A 19,718-nucleotide genomic window follows, 5' to 3' on the forward strand; every position below is an offset into this window, starting at 1 on the left:
GAAAAATCATATTTTAGCATAGTTCGAAAAATTCCAATAAAATGCGAAAGTAACTCCGAAAATGCATTCTAATATCGTTAACAAAGGTCGAATAAATTTAAATAAACTGCGAAAGTTACGTCGAAAATTAATTTTAAAATCGTATCCTAACATGCGAAACTAACTCCGAAAATACATTTTAATATCGTATTTTAAAATAGTTCGAATAAACTCCAATAAAATGCGAAACCAACTCCGAAAAAGCATATTAATACCGTATCTTAACGTAGTTCGAATAAATTCCAATAGAATGCGAAAGTAACTCCGAAAAATCATATTAAAATCGTATCCTAACATGCGAAACTAACTCCGAAAAATCATATTGAAATCGTATCTTAGCATAGTTCGAAAAATTCCAATAAAATGCGAAGTAACTCCGAAAATGGATAATAATATCGTATCTTTATAAAGTTTACAGGTAGATATATAGAAATGCCATCATCGCACGGATTGGGTGCCCTGGTGCTGCTGATGGCCACCACGATGGGCAGCGGCGAGGCGCTGAGACGGAACTTTGATGCCCGCCAGACGAGCGTCAACTCGAACATTCCGCTGTGGAAGCAACGCGTAAGTAGAGCCCCGCCGAGCAGGCAGCAAGTGTGCAAGAGTGCCAACTAAAGAGCAGCCATTTTGCCGCAGGCCTGCGAGAAGACGCAAAAGTACAAGATGAACTCGCACTACACCTGCGACGAGAAGGGCGACGTGAAGTGCCTGCCCGGCTGGCAGGGCGATCTCTGCCAGGTGCCGATGTGCCGGCGCGGCTGTGATCCCATGAATGGTAAGCAAGAGCGCCCCAAACAAATCTCAATAGCTCAATCCGCATCTGATGCTCTCCGCAGGCTATTGCCAGCGACCCGGCGAGTGCCGCTGCCGGATCGGCTACACCGGGGAGCAGTGCGACAAGTGCATACCGCTGCCGGGCTGCCAGCACGGCACCTGCAGCAAGCCGTTCGAGTGCATCTGCAAGCCCGGCTGGGATGGCCTCTTCTGCACGGAACGTAAGTGGGCCACAGATTGGACACCAGTCGATTGGTAATCTCTCTCTCTCTCTCTCTCTCAGCCAGCTGCCGCAGCGGCTGCCACAGCACGAGGGGCTACTGCGAGGCGCCCGGCGAGTGCCGCTGCCGGATCGGCTGGGCGGGCCGCAGCTGCAGCGAGTGCGCCACAATGCCGGGCTGCCAGCACGGCAGCTGCAACAAGCCGCTCGAGTGCAACTGCCAGCCGGGCTATACGGGCCTGCTCTGCCAGACAGGTGAGTAGCGAGTCCCTGACCATTCGCATCCTTCTCCCTGACCATTGCTTCTTGCAGCGCTCTGCGCCTCCGACTGCAGCAAGCAGCATGGCTATTGCCGCAAGCCTGGCGAGTGTCGGTAAGTGTGTCGAGCGACCTTTGACCCCTGGCAAGCGGAACTACAACCTTCTCTCTCTCTCTCTTCCTTGCACACTCTTCTGGCAGCTGCAAGGTGGGCTGGACGGGCGCACAGTGCGACAAGTGCTTCCCCTATCCCGGCTGCGTCAACGGCGACTGCGAGGCGCCCTGGGAGTGCAACTGCCGGCCCGGCTGGGGCGGCATGCTCTGCGATGAAAGTGAGCGAACTCTCTAGCTCTCCAGCTCTCCATTACCAGTTTCTCACCTCTCGCTTCTCTCGCTTTCAGGGCTGAGCTACTGCCTCGACAATCCGGAGACCTGTGCCAATGGTGGCAAATGCGTCTCGCTGAGCCGCGAGGATGGCAGCTATCGCTGCCAGTGCCGCCAGGGCTACCTGGGCAAGAACTGCGAGATATTGGATGAGTTTCTGCTGACCTCTGTGGCGCCACCGCGCATTACGCCGCCGCCGCTGGAGCCGGCGCCGGCGCCTGATGACAACAGCAGCCACACGGAGCTGGCAACAAAGTTGCCAACGCTGGGATTAGGCGAGGCCACAGCTGCACCAACAACAACAGCGAGGACAACAGCAATGGGCGAGGCACTGGCACTGGGTCTGGGGCTGGGCGCAGAGACCGCAGCCACACGCCTTGCCAGCCACAATGCGTCTAATGAAGCGTTAAGCGGCATTGCAGCTGCTGAGGAGGCGACAACAACGAGGCGTGCCACACCCTCAACAGCAACAGCAACAGCAGCAACAACAACAACAGCACCACAAACACAAGCTGAGGCTAATGCAACAAGTGGGTCGCCATCTCCCGCTCCAGTTTCAGCTCCAGCTCCAGCTCCAGCAGGGGCACAGCTCAGTGCACACAGTGAGCAGCTGACGGCGACGACGACGACGGCGCCCGTCAAGGCTGATGAGGGCGACGAGGATGAGGACGAGGAGGATGAGGACGAGGACGAGGATGAAGATGAGGAGGACGAGGAGGAGGATGGCGACGATTATGATGATGAGGATGATGACAATGATCAAATCATACCAAATATTATTTGAGCAACGGGCTGACAAATTGCCCGGCATTTGTTTTTTGTTTTTTTTTTGTGTCATTTATATTTTTTTTATATACAGCATATTTATTTAGCTAATAAATTATTTATTTATTTATTACGTTTTTTTTTTGTCACTTTGATCAGATTTGATTTGTTGAAAACATGCGCAAGCACACGGCCAAAAATTCAAAAGACTCGAGGCAAAAGAACTTTGAGATGCGTTGGAATTTTAAGCATTACGAACTCCGAAAATCCTTGAATATCAATTGATAGTGAATTTGCCAAGATTTTCCTTTTAAGTAAATTTCCTCTTTAAAAAGTGCGCTGGATTCACAGCTCTATCGATTGACATTCAAGTATTAAACAGATCTAAGGATTAAACAGACTCTATTATCTCGAAAACTAACAGGACGATTAAAATGTCCTTTGGGCCGCACAAAGTTCAATTGATGACGATTTATTTGACACTCGACCCGATAGGTTCCTTAAGATTTTAGCCGAGTTATGGCTATTATACGAATATTCCTTAAATAAAACTAGCTTCCGTAAATCCTTGAATGTCGATCTTTAGTCCTTTAGTCCTGAATGAAATTTCCTATTTAAAAAGTGCAACTCTATTGACAGACATTCAAGTATATGGCACCTATCTAAGGATAAAACAGATTAATCATCAATCACACCTTATTATCTCGATAACTTACAGGACGATTAAAATGTCCTTTGAGTCGCTTAATGTTCAGTTCATGACGATTTATTTGACACTCAACTCGCCAGGTTCCTTAAGAATTTATCCAAATTATGGCCATTATTCGAATATTCCTCTAAGCTTTAACTAGACAATATTCTGGCGGATTGTCAAAGAACATCGCGCGATGTCAAGGACCAATTGCACCGATTTATATAAAAGGATGAAGGATTCATTTAAAAATCACCAGCAATAAATGCTCGATATCTCGAGAACTAACAGGACGATTTCAATGTCCTTTAACCAGTTGATAGTTTTATTTGTTCGGATAGAAAATTCGCAAAGAATATAATGCTAGCTTTATGAAGAGCATAAAGTATGGTGAGCCTGATAGAAAGGCGACTTTGGTGTATGGTAAATGTATATGGTATATGTGGAATTGTATTTATTTACGGTAATTTAGACTAAACACACAAACAACTGCAACGAATTTCGTTTAACAAATTGTCAAAAAAAAAAAAGAGTTTATATATATTTAAGATTCGCTTAAGCTTAGCAGAGGGAAAAGAATTCATAGCAGGGATATGGAATGAAAGAGCCGGGGCCAAATACTCGGATTGCGATTGCACATTGTTGCTTAAAATTAGGACACAAATTGTTCAGATATAATGCCAGCATATAGGCATCTATATGACTGCATGGAAGAGGCGAAAGAATTGGAATATGGCCGATAAAGTGTTGGAGGAGGTTGGGTATTGGGAAAGATTCTGCTCCCTTATGGGCTTAGGCACAGGTATCAATATATATGGACTTAAAAATCGAGACAAAAAAAAAAGTGTGGGGAATATTATAATAATAATAATAATAATAGTAATAATAGTTATAATAATAATAAACATATTCGTAATATTCGTTGCATCTAGTTTAGCTCCCGCTTGTCGCGCTGACTGATCTGGGCCATGGTGATGTATTGGCGCACCAGGCGCGAGATCTCGTGCGCCTGCTCCGTCTGGACGCGTATGACGCGCTGTTGCATTAGATTGCCCACCTTCATGTCCAGGAAGAGGGCGCCATCCTCGGAGCGCACCTGCGAACAGAAAGAGAGAGAGAGAGAGAGAGAGAGAGAGAGAGCATGAGCTGGGACAATCGATAGATGGATAAATTTGTCGTTTGCATACCTTGCGCGTGGAGATGACCTCCATGAAGCTCCAGTGCTGCAGTGTTTCGTGTGTGTTTGGATCCAAGAATAGCACTCCGCGTCTATTCAAGGCCAATATCAGATCCCGCCACATGGGACTGTGATTGTCCTCCACGTGCGGCCCCTCCTCGGCCCAGATGCGTTTCACCGCAAAGAAACTGCTGCCGAACAGGGGCCAGGCGGCCAGCACGTTCAAGAACTGCGCCTTCACCTGCCCCGGACTCAGACCGGCCACCTGCGGCCACGCCGACTGCACCAGGCCCACCCACTGGGCGGGCCGGATCTCGCGTATGCCCAGCGCCGGCTTGGGCAGCAGAAATTTGATCTCCTTCATGGCCGGCACATGGCTCAGATCGGCGGCCCGATGCAGCAGGGCAGCGATGCGCGCCATATCCCGTACCATCTCCGGCATTGGCACACCATTGCCGGGCAGCTCCAGGAGCAGACCCTCCAGATAATCGGGCGCCACCTGATTGAAGAGCACCTCCACGTACAACGGCATCGGCGCCGGTTCGCGCTTGAGCGCAAAGTGCCAGACGGAGCGACAGAATATCAAGTAGAATGGCTGTCCGGACTTAAGCAGCTCCGTGGTCACGTCCAGGATGTACTCATCGGCGGCCAGAGGCATGGTGAAGGCGTCGCCCTGAACGATGCAGTAGAGCGAGAACTCCTGCTGCTCGGCCTCCGACTCGACGCCGAGCAGGGCGCACAGCTCGGCAATGACATCGGCGACCACTGTGGAGCAGCGTGTGTTGACCACACGCTCCGCTCCGCCGGGCAGCCTATAGATCTGGCGACGGGCCGAGCGACCCGCCGAGACGGCTGTCACCTCCTCGACGCTGGGCACATTCTTGCGTCCGCCGCAGCGCGCCGTTTTCCGGAGATTGGTTAGGCAGACGGCGGCGGTGCCATGGCACGAGCGACGGCGATCCGAGGCGGCCGATGTCAGATGCTCCATCAGATAAGGACGCAGTGCGTCCGAGCAGCCAAAGTAGGCCGCCAATATGCTGAGCAGACGCCACGCGCGCTGCGAGCTGTCCGGACAGGGCGAACGATTCGCCGTCGTCTGCTTCATCAGCTGGCAGTAGACCTCATCCCGCAGCGCCAGATACTTGTGACAATGCTGCAAAAGCAAAGGATTTTAGCAACAGAGCTGCACGCAATTGATTGAAGGGACCTACCATTAACACGGTATAGACGCACTTGACCTCGGTCAGCTCCGGATCGAGCGGTATGTCGCCGCAGTAGCGCAGAATGCAATCGAAACATTCGAGCGCCAGCGGTGCCAGATCATTGGGCAGACGCAGCAGGGGCAGGCGTATGGCATGGCCCTGCCACTTGACCAGCTCCGCATAGGAGCGATTCGCAGCCGACGACTGATGACGCTCGTGATGACGATCCGCGTCGCGCAGCTGACTGCAGGGTAGGTGGGGAAGAAGGTGAGTGTCGTAAATGGGAGATTATATAGGATGGATGCACTTACTCATTGCGGAAATGCTGCATGGCGAACTGCAGCAGCGAGTACTTGGTCACAGATGGAGGCGTGCCGCTGCCATTAAGCTCATCCTGCAACATATAGTTGCCATCCAAGTCATGATGCGCTGCCTGTTGCTGCTGCTGTTGCTGCTGTTGCTGTTGCTGCTGCTGCTGGTGGCCATTGGTCAGGGAGCTGGGCTGCTGACCGGCATTCGATTTGCGCGCCGAGTGCAGATAGCTCTGCTGCTTCATATAACGCTGCTGATCCGCCAGCTGCTGCTCCTCGGCGGCATCCTCCAGCTGCTGTTGCTGTTGCTGATGATGCAGCTCCACTTGTTGTTGCTGCTGCTGCTGCTGCTGCTCCTCCTGGTTGCCATTGGAGTGGGCGTGCTCCTGGCGCTGGGCATGCGCCTGGCGCGCCTCCAGACGCTCCAGCGGCACGTTCAGCGTTTGGGCGGCGGCGCGTGCGCCCGACGACAGCGTCGATGCCTTCGATTGCGACTGGAAGAAGCAGAAAAAGCACAATGAATGCAATTTGTTAATTGTCTCTGTCGGCCGGAGTCAATGGCTTGTGAAAGTTGCTGGGCGCCTTTTTGGCCAACCGGTCGCCCAGCCAAGCCAAGCCAAGCCACGATGACGACGACCGGTTTGAATGGGGCGCGCCTATCATGATGTTGATGATGTGTGTGTCGTGTAAATATGATATATGGATGGTATATGCTACAGTGAAAGCTCGCTCAAGCGAACACTCATGCTTATTATATTCTGTAACAGGCAGAACGAGGCATTCCCAAGACGCGAATAATCCAATTAAGTTTCTATTTACATAAATATCGATTTTGAGACATGTGGTTTAATGCGTTATCGATAAATATCGATTTTGAGACATGTGTTTTAAGCTCTAATCAAAGATTAGAAGATGTTATTAAACAAAATTGGCTGAATAAGTTACTATATTGGTATATATCGAAAAATATCGATTTCGAGAAGTGTGTTTTAATGCTATATCGATAAATATCGATTAGACACGTGTTTTTAAGTTATTATCAAAGATTAGAAGAGTTTATTAAACAAAGTTGCCTGAATAAGTTGCTATATCGATTTTGAGACATGTGTTTTTATGCCATATCGATAAATATCGATTTTGAGACATGTGTTTTTATGCTTCAACGATAAATATCGATTTTGAGACGCGTGTTTGAATGCTATATCGATAAATATCGAATAGACATGTGATTTTAAGCTATTATCAAAGATTAGAAGAGAACAAAATTGATTAAATAAGAAGCTATATCGATATATATCGATTTTGAGACATGAGTTTTTAAGCTTTACTCGAAGATTAGAAGAGTTTGTTAAGCCCAATCGGGTGCTTAGGTCCGCGTGTCAGGCTTCAAATGACCTATGTATACTTAATAAACTCTATGGTTTACCTCCGCCCAGAGATATAGCTGTTTTTACATAAAGTTTGATTACCGCCCGCATGATTTCTACAGCTGAAGTTTGCTCCAGATATTGTGAGAGGCAGAAAAGTGTTCCCCATGAAGGATTTGCTCCTTCTTTTAGAGCTGAGGACATGATATCGACATATTTACTGCCTTCAACAGAAAGACTTGGACTTGGGCAGAGTTTCATCAAAATGAAACTAAACTTTGCATAGAAACAGACAGACAGATAATCTGATTTAATGGGATCGTGTGACGGCTTCACCCACTCCGCAAGTAATAAGAGATTAGAAATAACAAATACCCCCCACAGAGCTCAAAAGCAGACATAGAGGTGCTTGGAGATGGTTTTATATAAAAGTTTCATTTCCAACCGACGGTTCCTGCAGCTAGAGTTTGCTTCAGATATTGCCAAAGGCATAAAAGTGTCCCACATAAAGGATTTCTTCCTTCTTTTAGAGGACATGATATCCCGTTTCGACATATTTAATGCCTCCAACGGAAAGTCTTGCACTTGGGCAAAGTTAAGAGACTACTCTGCATAGAAACAGACAGACGGATTATCTGACATATATACTATTTAATGGGATCAAAGATTGTAAATAACAAATTTGGCTGGCTTAAGGCGTTGTCCATTCGTGGAGCTTTCACTGTACTATTTGATTTGGGGGGCTGGCTGGGTTTTCTTTCGGCAACGAAAGTGCTTGCCAATATATTTTTCACTTTTATTGCCAAATGCAATTCGGCGCGCGTTGCTTTCCTTTCCATTCCACCCACTCAAAATACAGCTCACACAGCCCACACACACCTCCCCCCTCCTCGCTAACCTCCTCGACTCAGCCAGCTTGTTGAAGCTAACAAAAAAAACACCCACTGTTAAATAAAAATTTGTTGCATTTTGCACACGCTCAAGCGCATAAAACAACAACAACAACAACAACTACAACAAAAATGGAGGTGAGTAAAAGTTTGTTGTTGCTGTTGTTGTTGTTTATGAAAGCGGAAATCTTTCACCGATCAGTCATGTTGCCTCGTACGAAATATCGCACTTCTAATTGGCCTACTCTTTTATTCATTTTCATTTCGATTTCAATTTATATTTCAATTAACGCATTAATATGCAATAAAGGCCAACACGCCACCTGGCGACGCAACAAGGCACTATCAGGCATGTACAAAATGGCGCCACGATTCCCCATTCAAAATATCGACTAGTACAGCTGGAGATGGCAAATTATGAAATACACATAAGTGACCATGGAGGAGATGTAAAGATTGAGAAAAAGAAATAGCAGAAAGTAAAGTGCATAAGAGGAGATGACGATTCTCGCTTGAGTATAATGTGACCATGGAGGACAAGTAAGCTGAAGAGAGAGAAAAATCATACGGCCATGGAGGACATTTGATAATGACGCAAAAGAAGACGAAAGTAAAGTGTATAAGAGGAGATGACAAATCTTGCTTGAGTATAATGTGACCATGGAGGATAAGTAGGCTGAAGCCACAAAATCATGTGACCATGGAGGACATGTTCCAATGATGCAAAAGACGAAGAAAGAAAAGTGCATAGGTTATTGACAACCGTTGTCTGAGTAGCATGTGACCATGGAGAACAAGTAAGCAATAACGTGACCATGAAGGACATGTGTATGTATTGGATATAAAAAGGAAAAGACAAAAATTTAAGCAAATCAAATGATTGTGAATAATAAACATAACAACAGGTGATCAGAAACAACATATGACCATGTGTCCTCCATGGTCCATGTAAAGATGGAGCGAAAGAAGAAGAAAGCGCATGTTCAGATGATAGCTGCTGATTGAGTATTATGTAACCATGGAGGACATGCGATATGAAGAAGGCACACACAACTGAAGTAGAATAGAAGTGAAGAAGAATGGAAGATATATGTAAAAAAATATAATATATAATATAATATAATCTCTATATATAAAACTGTTTGTTCTGACTGACTGACTGATTGACTTATTGACTGACTGATTGGTGATCAACGCACAGCTCATACCGTAAGAGCTAGGAAGCTGAAATTTCGACAGTAGTTACCTTATGTGATTAAGGCGCACGTTAAGACATAACCCGGGAATTCCACTCGCATGTGTGGAAAAATCGAAAAAACGCAAACTCATTTTCAAAGTTCTTTGTTCGAATTCATTTAAGGGGTGTTTCACACTTCTCGAAAAAACACATACTTTCACACATACATACATACATATATAAAGACAGACACACATACATACTTACATACATACAGACATATGTACATACATACATACCTACAGACATACATAACATACATACATACATACCTACATACATACATACACACATACATACATACATAACATACATACATACACACATACATACACACATACATACATACATACATACATACCTACATACCTACATACCTACATACATACATACATACATACATACATACATACATACATACATACATACATACATACATACATGCATACATACATACATACATGCATACATACATTCATAAATACATATAAATGTATATACATACACACACAAAAAAAAACCAAAAAAAGAAAACAACAAGAAAATCACTACCCTACTACTTAGCTTAGCATGAGAAACTGCTGAGCCTACTTGAATTCTTGAGAATCGAGGAGTAAAGCACTTGGTAGAAATTCGTTTTATTTAAATTTGCAGCACAGCGACAAATCAGATTGGTCTTCGTTTGGTATTAGAAAACAAACATGCATGCACACATATATACATAAAAAATACATACGTGCATAAAGACACTAACACCCACTTGCCCACACACACACACACACACACACACATACATACACACACACGCATATATAATACTTATATGCCTTCAAACAAAATACTTGTATAATATTTAATAATATAATAGTTGCCACAAGAGAGAACGGCTTCTTTGGCACGCCGACGATTCAATACCCTTGCAGATAGAAAACAGAAAGTTTTGTCAAACCGAATCTCATTTTACGATTCTTTGAATAGAACTAAAAATATGATATAGAAGCTCGCAGCAATCAGACAAGCTGCTGCAGCATCCGAACGGGTCCAGGGTCCAGGCTGAGAGGCTACACCCCGGCGACCTATCTACGAGGCGGATTATTAGAATACCTTCTACCCTTGCATTGTAAGGATCCCTATGCTAATGTATATATAAATAATATCTATTTGAATATCATATAAGTTACATACTTGTAACTATACCTGCTGCCCTAATTCATTCGCTTGGTAGAGATCGCAAGGTGCATATTTCAGCAGTTCGCTGCTTTAAAGAATTAGATCATCGAGACTTTAATACAAGTGAAGAGAGTAAATTAAATAATAAAATTAACCGCTAAGCACGAAGGATCTGCCGACAGATAGTCGATAGTTATCAAGTGAACATGGAGGACATTAAAAACTAAGCACCTGGAAGTAGTAAGTCGCGTGACTATGGAGGACACGTGAAGATACGAAAAGGAAGCAATTAGTCAAAGCATTTGCTGAGTACAGCCGTCCATGGAGGACGGCATGTCAGAAGACAGCTTCAAGAAGCAGTTAATCGTGGAAGCATGGCGGAAATGTCATGAATATTTATGGCTTCAGGTGAGCATGGAGGACCTGAAACTAAACAAGTTAAATGAGCAAAGAAACTAGAATGGAGACCATGGAGTACCAACATATAAACGAAGTGAGCATGGAGGACACGTCAAGATTATAAGCATTTAGGTTGTGTACTAACGGCAATTGAATGAACCTCGATGGTCCTCCATGGTTCAGCTATCTGCCAAAAGAGAGGCGGACAAGTTAACCGGTTGGCGGACGGCTGACAAATTGATGGCAATTCTTCAATATCATCTGTGAATTCTAACGATTGCGGCTGACAGTTCCCGTGGGCTTTATCGCTGTGCTGAATTCAGAGCACGAGCTGACAGTCAATAAATAAGCCAAATGATTGCAGATCGAGAAGCGGTCTGCACAAATCGGAGATGCAACTCGAACTCGAACTGGAGCTGAAGCTGGAGCTGGAGTTGGAGCTGGAGATGGAGCTGGTTTATGGATCGAGTTGTGCGCACATATTTAGAACGTGGACTCTAAAGAACCGGGCACGCAACTGGGTCACATGACTTGTTTTTTTTTTGTTTTTTCTGCGGCCCAGCGGCGCCCCTCAGGGGTCGAGGCGTGGCAAGGCGGGGCGGGGAGTGGGGCATAGACTGGCGTCGGCTGTGCTCCAGTTGGCTGCGAATACGAATGCGAATGCGAATGCGAATTCGATGCAGTGGAAAAGCGAGCAAAACAAAATGTTAAAACGTAAAAACATTACGAACGAATACCGAGAAAAACTTTAAACTTTAATTTCGAATAAAATTTCTGGCGAGTCGGGTTTAGCATTCATATTTTTTTTTTAGCACAGGGGCCAAAGGGGGTTCGTCTAAACAGCAGCAACTTTCTTTTTGGCATTTGTTTTGTTTTTTTTTTGGTTTTTTTGTTAAGTGTAGTTTTTATTTGCGTTTTGCTCGAGTTAATTAAAATTCGAAATTAATGCGCACCACACACTGAAATCAACGCCGAAAGAGAGCTCCAGACCCAGAAACGAAACACCTGCAGAAGAAGCAGATACAGCCCGAGCCGCAGCCCGAGCCGCAGCCCGAGCCGCAGCCCGAGCCGCAGCCCGAGCCGCAGCCCGAGCCGCAGCCAGCTGTCAGATACAATTTAGAGCCGCAGATACATGACAGCCAAAAGAAATTAAACCCATTTACCAGAGGCGGAGAACAAAAGAACCCGCCACCGACAATAAAAGACGCACGAAATGTAATTAAATTATTGAAATCAAATTACAGTTAAATTACAATCTTCAGCTGCTGCTCGTCTCATTCGAGAGTATCTCATGTGTTCACGTTTGCAGACGCACGTTAAAGTATCTGTAAATGTATCTTGTATCTTTGTGGGTCAACGGTTCTTTCTTTGTGGTTTTATGAGTGCCCAACTTCTGGCCTAAGCACAGTTTTTTGGCATTTAAACAACCCCTCGATCCGAAGCGTAGCATCGGATCCGGTTCAAGTGCCATCAGATGATCCCAAAAGATGACAGTATACGATACATATATAGATACCAAGATATAGACACAAAGATACATAGATATATATATATAGATATATATATATAGATATAGATATATAGATATATAGATATACAGATATATAGATATATAGATATATAGATATATAGATATATAGATATATAGATATATAGATATATAGATATATAGATATATAGATATATAGATATATAGATATATAGATAGATAGATATATAGATATATAGATATATAGATAGATAGATATATAGATATATAGATATATAGATATCGATAAGAGCATAGCCCTGAGCATAACTATAAATATATCCAGACACAGATTTAGTTAGATATCACTCCCTCAAATAACTTCCAGCTTTACTTTTGATTTCATTAACCACAGACGACTCTCTTTCGAGACCAGCTGATTCACAGTTGGAAAGTGAACAATTTGAAGTTGAACTAATTCGACGGACACCTTTTATGTGTGTGTGTGTGTAGATATATAACATAATTTCTATGGGCCACACTTGAAAACCTTTTAGCCCAAAAGCTGGACCAATTGTTGTTGCATGTTGTATAATCGACACCTTTGATCGGTCAGTTTGTCACTTTTGTTAGTCGCGACAGACGCTGCTGCTCTCCACAGAGCTGAGATGAGGTTGAAGAGCGAGCCGAATGATGTAAGCAGGTGGTTCAGGTGGTTCAGGTGGGTCGCTGCTGCTGGCCCTCGATCTGGCATTGTGCCTGGGCTAGCTAATAATGCGATTATGTGTTGATTAACTTAACCGTTAGCCTTTAGCAACACTCGCTGCCAACTGTAAAGAGCTCTCATTTTGCTTTCTTCGCACGCGAGCAACGTAATTTGTGATTATTACGAAGAGCTTTGATTGGGAAGTTCCAGACAAATACTTTCGAGTCGATCAGAGTTAAGCCAATGTCAATCTCTTGATTTATGCTTAAGAAATAAATATCATGCATCAGCAAGTAAGAGTGAGCTAGTCGGAGTTGGCCGAGGAGAACATACCCTGCAAATTTTGCCCCAGACTTTGTATGAGAAATGCATTCTTGATTAACTTCCGTTATTATAGCAGAAATTTCGTTTGTTTGTTTGTTATCTGAGGAAGAATGGGTGCAGCAATCTAAAAAAACTGAAATATGCCTAATTTGTGTAAGCTATACGAAAAACTATACACCAAATTTGGCGTATATAGCTTTAATAGTTTCCGTGTTGTGCTTCAAAAACCCTTTATATAAATCGATATTTATTTATTGTAAAAATGAGAGAATATATCGAAAGACAATGTTCTTCTGCATATAGTATGTGAAAATATATAATATATATCAAAGTTCAAGTCAAGCTTGAATTGTTTTCGAGCAATGCTTGAAAAAATATGTCTCTAAATCGATATATATCGATATTGTCAAAATGCGAGAATATATCGGAAGAAAATGTTTAATCCTTCTGGTATCCGATTATGGTATGTGAGAACATATATAAGTCTACAGCTTTTGTTATTTTCGACTCTGCCCTAATTAGGACTAAATATATATCTCAATGAAGTGGAAGATGCTTCGTTCTCGTTCTTCTCTTACACAAAAAAACATTGTCCCCTTTAACATCCTTTGAAGGGATAGTTGAAAAATGACTAAGTAACTCCATTAAATGTTCAACCTTTGTCGAGTTTTAACTTTCTGATTATTCCCATTGAATTTCCTCAAACTTTTCCCCGACAAACCACAAGCTTTTGGGAAGTTCCGGAATTAACGCACTTAAACAGAGACTTGTGGGATTGCGAGCTGCTGCATACCTCATTGGAGTTCATAGTCTCGAAACGTGCCAGGATTTCCTTGACGGATATTTTGGACTCCGTGGGCTCCTCCAGGATGGTCTCCATGCGGCTGATGGAGCCGCTGCTGGCGTTGCTCACGCGTCGCGTCTTGTTGCCCAGCAGCAGCGTCGAGGCGGAGCCGGAGCCGGCGATGGGCACGGGAATGGGAATGGGCAGACTAACGCCAGTTGATGTCATTTGTGTTGTTGTTGTTGTTGTTGTTATGGTTGCATCCACAGTTGTTGCATTAACAACATCCTCGTCATCTTGCATCTCCTCCTCCTCCACCTCGTTGTTGTTGTTATTGTTGTTATCTCTTTGGTTGAGCCGCAGCTTGTAGTTGAGCTGCTCTTCGAAGCAGCACTCCTCGCAGAGGCTGCCGCTGGCCGTTGTCGTGGAGGCCGAGCCGCTGCAGCACTTGTACACAATGTCCTCCTCGACGCTCCAGGCATTGTCGTAGTCCTGATCCTGACCACCGCCGCTGGCGCCGCCGACCCCAGCGCCGGCGGCGTTCAGCTCGCCGCCCAGCGAGACGCAGCACTGCTCGTTGAGCTCCCGGATGCTCTCATTGGTCAGCTGGTCGAGATCGCTGCGGCGATGCAGCTGCAGCTGCTGGTGGTGCACCTGGGCGGCGGTGGTGCCCGTTATGTGCGCGATTTCCGCATCGTCCGAGTCCGTGTAGAGCAGCTCGTGCTCTTCGCCGCTGTCCGCATCGGTCAGATTGTTGAGTGAGTCCAGCGAGGCGCACTTGTTGCAGCTCTGCTCGCGATGATCCTGACATCTCTCCTCCTGACCGTGACCCTGACCCTGACCCTGACCCGGCCTCGGGCCCGGCCCCTCCTGTCGCTGCTGGCCCTGCTGCTGCAGGAGCTTAAAGTTGTTGACCTTGTCGTGGTGCATCTTGTGGATGAGCGACTCCACCTTGTTCACAATGCTGCTGAACTTGTGCGGCACACTGCCTCCCGGCGTCAACTGTTCGTGCTTCGAGCTGCCGCCATGGGCTGTGGGCGTGGCCTGGCAGGACTTGCTGCAGCGCACACTGTGCGACATGTTGCCACGGATTGCCGTTTATTGCGATTCCGGCGGCGGCGGCGCGTGCCAGTGAAAGTTGTTATTGCATTTTGTTGATCGAACTGGCCAAACTACACGACCATAATGAATGTTAACTATATTGTTTACACACACGCACACACACACACACACAGACACACACGCGCCTGTCGATTTTGTGGAAAAACGCTGCGTATACGTGATGTTTGCTTTTTTGTTGTTTTTGTTTTTTTTTTGTTATCTTTTTGGCTATTTCTTTGCTTTTTGCTATTTTTTTTCTTTTCGTCTTTAGCCGCTTTTTGTTTAGTGAAAAATGTCAGTTTTCAATTTTCGTGCGCTGCAATTTGCCAGACCTGAATTTATTTTTAATTTGCCACTTCAAAACACTCGCTCGTTCGCCTGACACCTGTCCCGAGACATGAGAAGCCGTCAAACGTTTGTGCCAAAAACAAAAAAAAAAAAAAACAAAAAAAATTCAACTGGCAACTGGCAACAGGATGCTGCGAAATTCGCAGTTAACTGCGGTTATTGATCTTGAGATCGGAGTTCACTGAGCAACCATTCACTTGGCTTGAATAATTGCATATGATGTGCATATCATGAATACGACCAGAGGAAACTTGAAAAGGGAAGAGCTGAAGAACTGCAATAACAAGTATTGTAACTAGATAGAGATATTTGATTCAAGAAAGGAACAAAATAAATTAAGGCTGCTTTAGAGTTTACTCGAATTAAAAACTATTTAGTATAAAGGAGGTTTAATATAACTCCAAGAGAAAATGTGCATATCATGAATACTGCTGGGGAAATCTTGAATATGGCTGAGAGCTGGAGAACTTCAAGAACAGGTATTGTAACTAGATAGAAATTTTTGATTAAACCACGTGGACTGATATCATATATATTACAAATATATACCCAAAAAGAGGCTCAAAATAAATGAAGGTCTGCTTTAGACAACAATCCTTCTAATTGATTTGTATATTATAAATATTGCTGGGGAAACGTTTTCTGGAAATTTGACAAAATAGATATGAGAACTTTTCAGAGTTCGGAGTACAGAATTATTGATATATATAAATTATTTTATATATATATTACATTTTATATTATATTATATAATTCGAACTGCAAATTGAAGTGGGTTAACTTGAAAATAATATTATGAAACTACGCTCAAGAGCTAAACGAACGCAAGTCTGAGTTGCTTATAGAAAAACTATTCCAGGGCAAGAAAAGATATGAAAACTTTACAAATTGTAACGTAAATAATGAAATTAACGATAAATGCAATTAAAGTTTGCCCTGACTAATTGATATCACTGCAATTTGTGCGGCAAATTTTCCTTGGGTTGAAGCACAACGCAGTCAAATGCAACCAGATGAGCCTGCGTGCCTTTCGTGTCTGCGCGTCGGACCAGCAAAGCAGAAGTCGCCGGTTCAAACAATTAGTTTTAAATTATTCTTGGGTCCAACTACAACGCAGTCAACAAGCAACTAACTTGATGAATGTCAGAAGCCTGCGTGGCTAAGGTCTCTGCGCGTCGGACTAGCAAGAGTGGTTCAAACAGCAAATTTTCATTTTAATATTTGTTAAGCAAACACATTTAAATTATATAAGAAAAGAGAGGTATTTTTTTAATAAATTAAACCAAAAGTTTTTTCTTTTGTGCAATCAAGGCAAGACAAGCTAAATAAATTAGGGCGAATGCAAAGACGTGTGTTGGCAATTGGAGCGGCTTTGTCTGAAGTCTGAAGTCTGAAGTTGGCGCGAATTACACAAACAATTTCGGACTTGCATTGTTTAGCATACAACATTTGAACATGGTCACTTGGGCTAATTTCATCAGCATCTGAATAGACATTCGGGCAATAGGAACTGCATTTAGGAATAGTTGGGCCAGAGAAATATTTGATTAGGCTTGAACTATAAGGAAAGTAATATAGAAAACTATTAATCAGATGAAAGTCATAGTGAATTTACTGGGAATGTATATCATTGCCTGCTTATATATGGCCATAATAATATAATACCAAGAGGTATATATAGAAAGCAACTTTAAGACTAAACCAAAATAAGTACTACAAGTCAAGCTCTGGGCGTAGATAACACAGCTCCGGTAAACACTAAATCTTAAGAATTTTACCCGGCTATCAAGTTTATGTTCGCACTATTTTTAATCTTTTGTTTGTATTTGGATTTATTTGTTTGATTTCTTATATTTTTATGAATAGATCAGTCAACTCAGTGCCGTGGTCCATTGCATCGAGCTGTATTCGAGACGACGATCGATTATTGGGTCAGGCACATGAACAGCTATCTTTGAGTGTGGCCAAACAAAAAGATTTCATTCTGAGCACAGCACAACACGAATAAAAAAAAGTTGGTCAACATTGGCACGAAAAGAAATATAAAAAAAAATCAAAATAAACTGTAGAATTGGGAATTTGTGGAGACGCGCGCCGCGTGATGCCGTTAACGAACATTTGTGGCAACTGAAAACTGGGCAGACTGGTCAAAAGAGGCGGCTGGCGAGTTGCCAAGCGACTGACCATTTCACTCGCAGCCGAGCAGAACACCAGAGCACGGAGAGAGAGAATGAGAGATAGAGAGAGAGGGAGAGAGAGGGAGGGAGAGCGCGACTGGAAGTGAGTGAAAACTGCAGCGGGGCCAAGCGGAGCGTTAAGAGCAGAGTTGCCAGCCGCCGCTTTATAAGAAAAGTAGCTGAATACCATGCGAAATGTAGCTGGAAAAAAGCTGAAGTAGCCGCAAATTGGCTAATTAACGGCTTTAGAGAGTCAAAAAAAAATGTATATAGAAATAGAAATATTTTAAAATGCCCAAATTTAGCTCGAAAATAGCTGAATTGGCAGCACAGCTTAAAAGAAGAAACATGGCCATAAAAAAGCTAAAGAAGCCACAAATTGGCTAGTAAAAAAGAGCTAATTTACATAACAATTTTGCTGTTTTACTAAGCTCTTAAAGCAGCCAAATTTGGCTAAAAAAAAGGCTGAATTGGCAGCACTGCTTAAGAGAAGAAATATAGCCAGAAAAAAGCTGAAGTTGCCGCAAAATGGCTAGGAAAACAGAATTGATTCAAGTCTTAAAGTAGCCAAATTTGTCCAGAAAAAAGCTGAATTGGCAACGCAGTTTAAGAGACGAAATATAGCCGTTAAAAAGCTGAAGTAGCCGAAGTAGAGCTAATTCACATAAAAATGTTGCTGTTTCCGGCTACTAAGCTCTTAATCTAGCCAAATTTAGCTAGAAAATAGAAAAAATTGGCAGCACTGCTTAAGAGAAGCAACACCAAGAAACGAGTAGCGCACCAACAAAGTGGTTTTTCAACCCACCTGTGAGTGTGTGTGTGTGTGTGTGTGGCTAACTGTTTCATTCGGGCCAGCTCTCGGGCAGGTTCGGGTTTTGAGCCAAGTTTGGCATTCGACCAGTTTTCACGCATAAAACTGAATTAAATTAAAATAACTTAAGAGATGCATTCAAAGAAAAGCAGAAAAGCTGAAAAAGCTGCCAACTGATAAATGAATGCGCCGCATCGCATGAATGCGAATATGAATGTGAATGCGAATGCGAATGTGAATGTGAATGTGAATCGCAGTCGAGTTGCGCCGCAACGAGTATCACTCGCTGGACAGCTCGTCTAACACATATATGGTCACACTGACAGACTGAGACCCACTGAGCTTGAACCACGCGTGCAACTATGCGACTGCATTGCCAAAGAGCAAGAAGCGAAGAAGGGTGCGGGGCGAATCTGGCAGAGAAAATCAAAATAGACAGCGATTCGTAAAAGGATTCATAAGGCAGAAGCTTTCGTATGAAGGTCACGAGTACAACTTAGCTTTAAAAGCTTTCGGAGATAATGTAAAAGCTGTGCCAGAAAAGACTCCGAATTTAAAGTAGAACTCGATGAAAAGGGCAAATATTGACAGATGAAATAAAAATACACAGCGAATCGTAAAAGGATTCATAAGGCAGAAGCTTTGCTATGAAGGTCACAAGTACAACTTAGCTTTAAAAGCTTTCGGAGATAATGAAAAAGCTGTGCCAGAAAAGACTCCGAATTTAAGGTAGAACTCGATGAAGGGGGCAAAAAAGAGAACAAAATAATACAAGACTACTTTAGTCGGGCGTCTATATAGGAAATTCATTATTGATGAAGTTCGGTGCTTATAGTCCGATCTTAATGAATTTTTCTAGGATTACGCATGGCGTATCCCTTCAATAATTAGTTGTATAAATTTAATCTTATATATATATATACGAGAGCCTACATAACAAGCTGGGTTTATCTAGCTCTTATAATTCTCGAGATATATTTAAATCATATTATATTAAACCGTCGATATTATAAAATGGGAGAATATCTCGAAAAAATGATAAACTAGTTCAAGGTATGATAGCCAAGAATATGTACATGCATTTGGAAGTATTTGGCTTTTAAAGTTTCCAA

At 43.5% G+C, this 19,718-nt stretch overlaps 2 protein-coding genes across 2 annotated transcripts in view; one reads left to right on the plus strand and one right to left on the minus strand.

Annotated features, from left to right (window-relative positions):
- The first annotated feature begins 461 nt into the window (after nucleotides 1-461).
- C901 lies at nucleotides 462-2,462 on the plus strand. Its single transcript, XM_064682675.1, has 7 exons — nucleotides 462-606; nucleotides 679-817; nucleotides 879-1,037; nucleotides 1,100-1,291; nucleotides 1,349-1,409; nucleotides 1,496-1,626; nucleotides 1,696-2,462. The coding sequence occupies exons 1-7, from the start codon at nucleotides 472-474 to the stop codon at nucleotides 2,460-2,462; spliced, it is 1,584 nt and encodes a 527-aa protein (XP_064538745.1). The 5' UTR covers nucleotides 462-471.
- Nucleotides 2,463-3,658: 1,196 nt separating this feature from the next.
- Myo10A (Myosin 10A) overlaps nucleotides 3,659-19,718 on the minus strand; it is a 40,828-nt gene continuing 24,768 nt past the window's right edge. Inside the window, exons 4-7 of the mRNA XM_064682663.1 lie at nucleotides 5,825-6,318; nucleotides 5,523-5,757; nucleotides 4,322-5,464; nucleotides 3,659-4,230 (exon numbers count right to left, since the gene is read on the minus strand). Coding sequence (XP_064538733.1) covers nucleotides 4,063-4,230; nucleotides 4,322-5,464; nucleotides 5,523-5,757; nucleotides 5,825-6,318 — 2,040 coding nt within the window. The 3' untranslated portion in view covers nucleotides 3,659-4,062. The remainder of the gene's footprint in view (nucleotides 4,231-4,321; nucleotides 5,465-5,522; nucleotides 5,758-5,824; nucleotides 6,319-19,718) is intronic.

The sequence above is a fragment of the Drosophila montana genome, unplaced genomic scaffold, assembly GCF_035044405.1.
Source record: "Drosophila montana isolate Dmon_TW-CO22-7 unplaced genomic scaffold, ASM3504440v1 contig_2482_1, whole genome shotgun sequence".
NCBI classification, from domain to species: domain Eukaryota; kingdom Metazoa; phylum Arthropoda; class Insecta; order Diptera; family Drosophilidae; genus Drosophila; species Drosophila montana.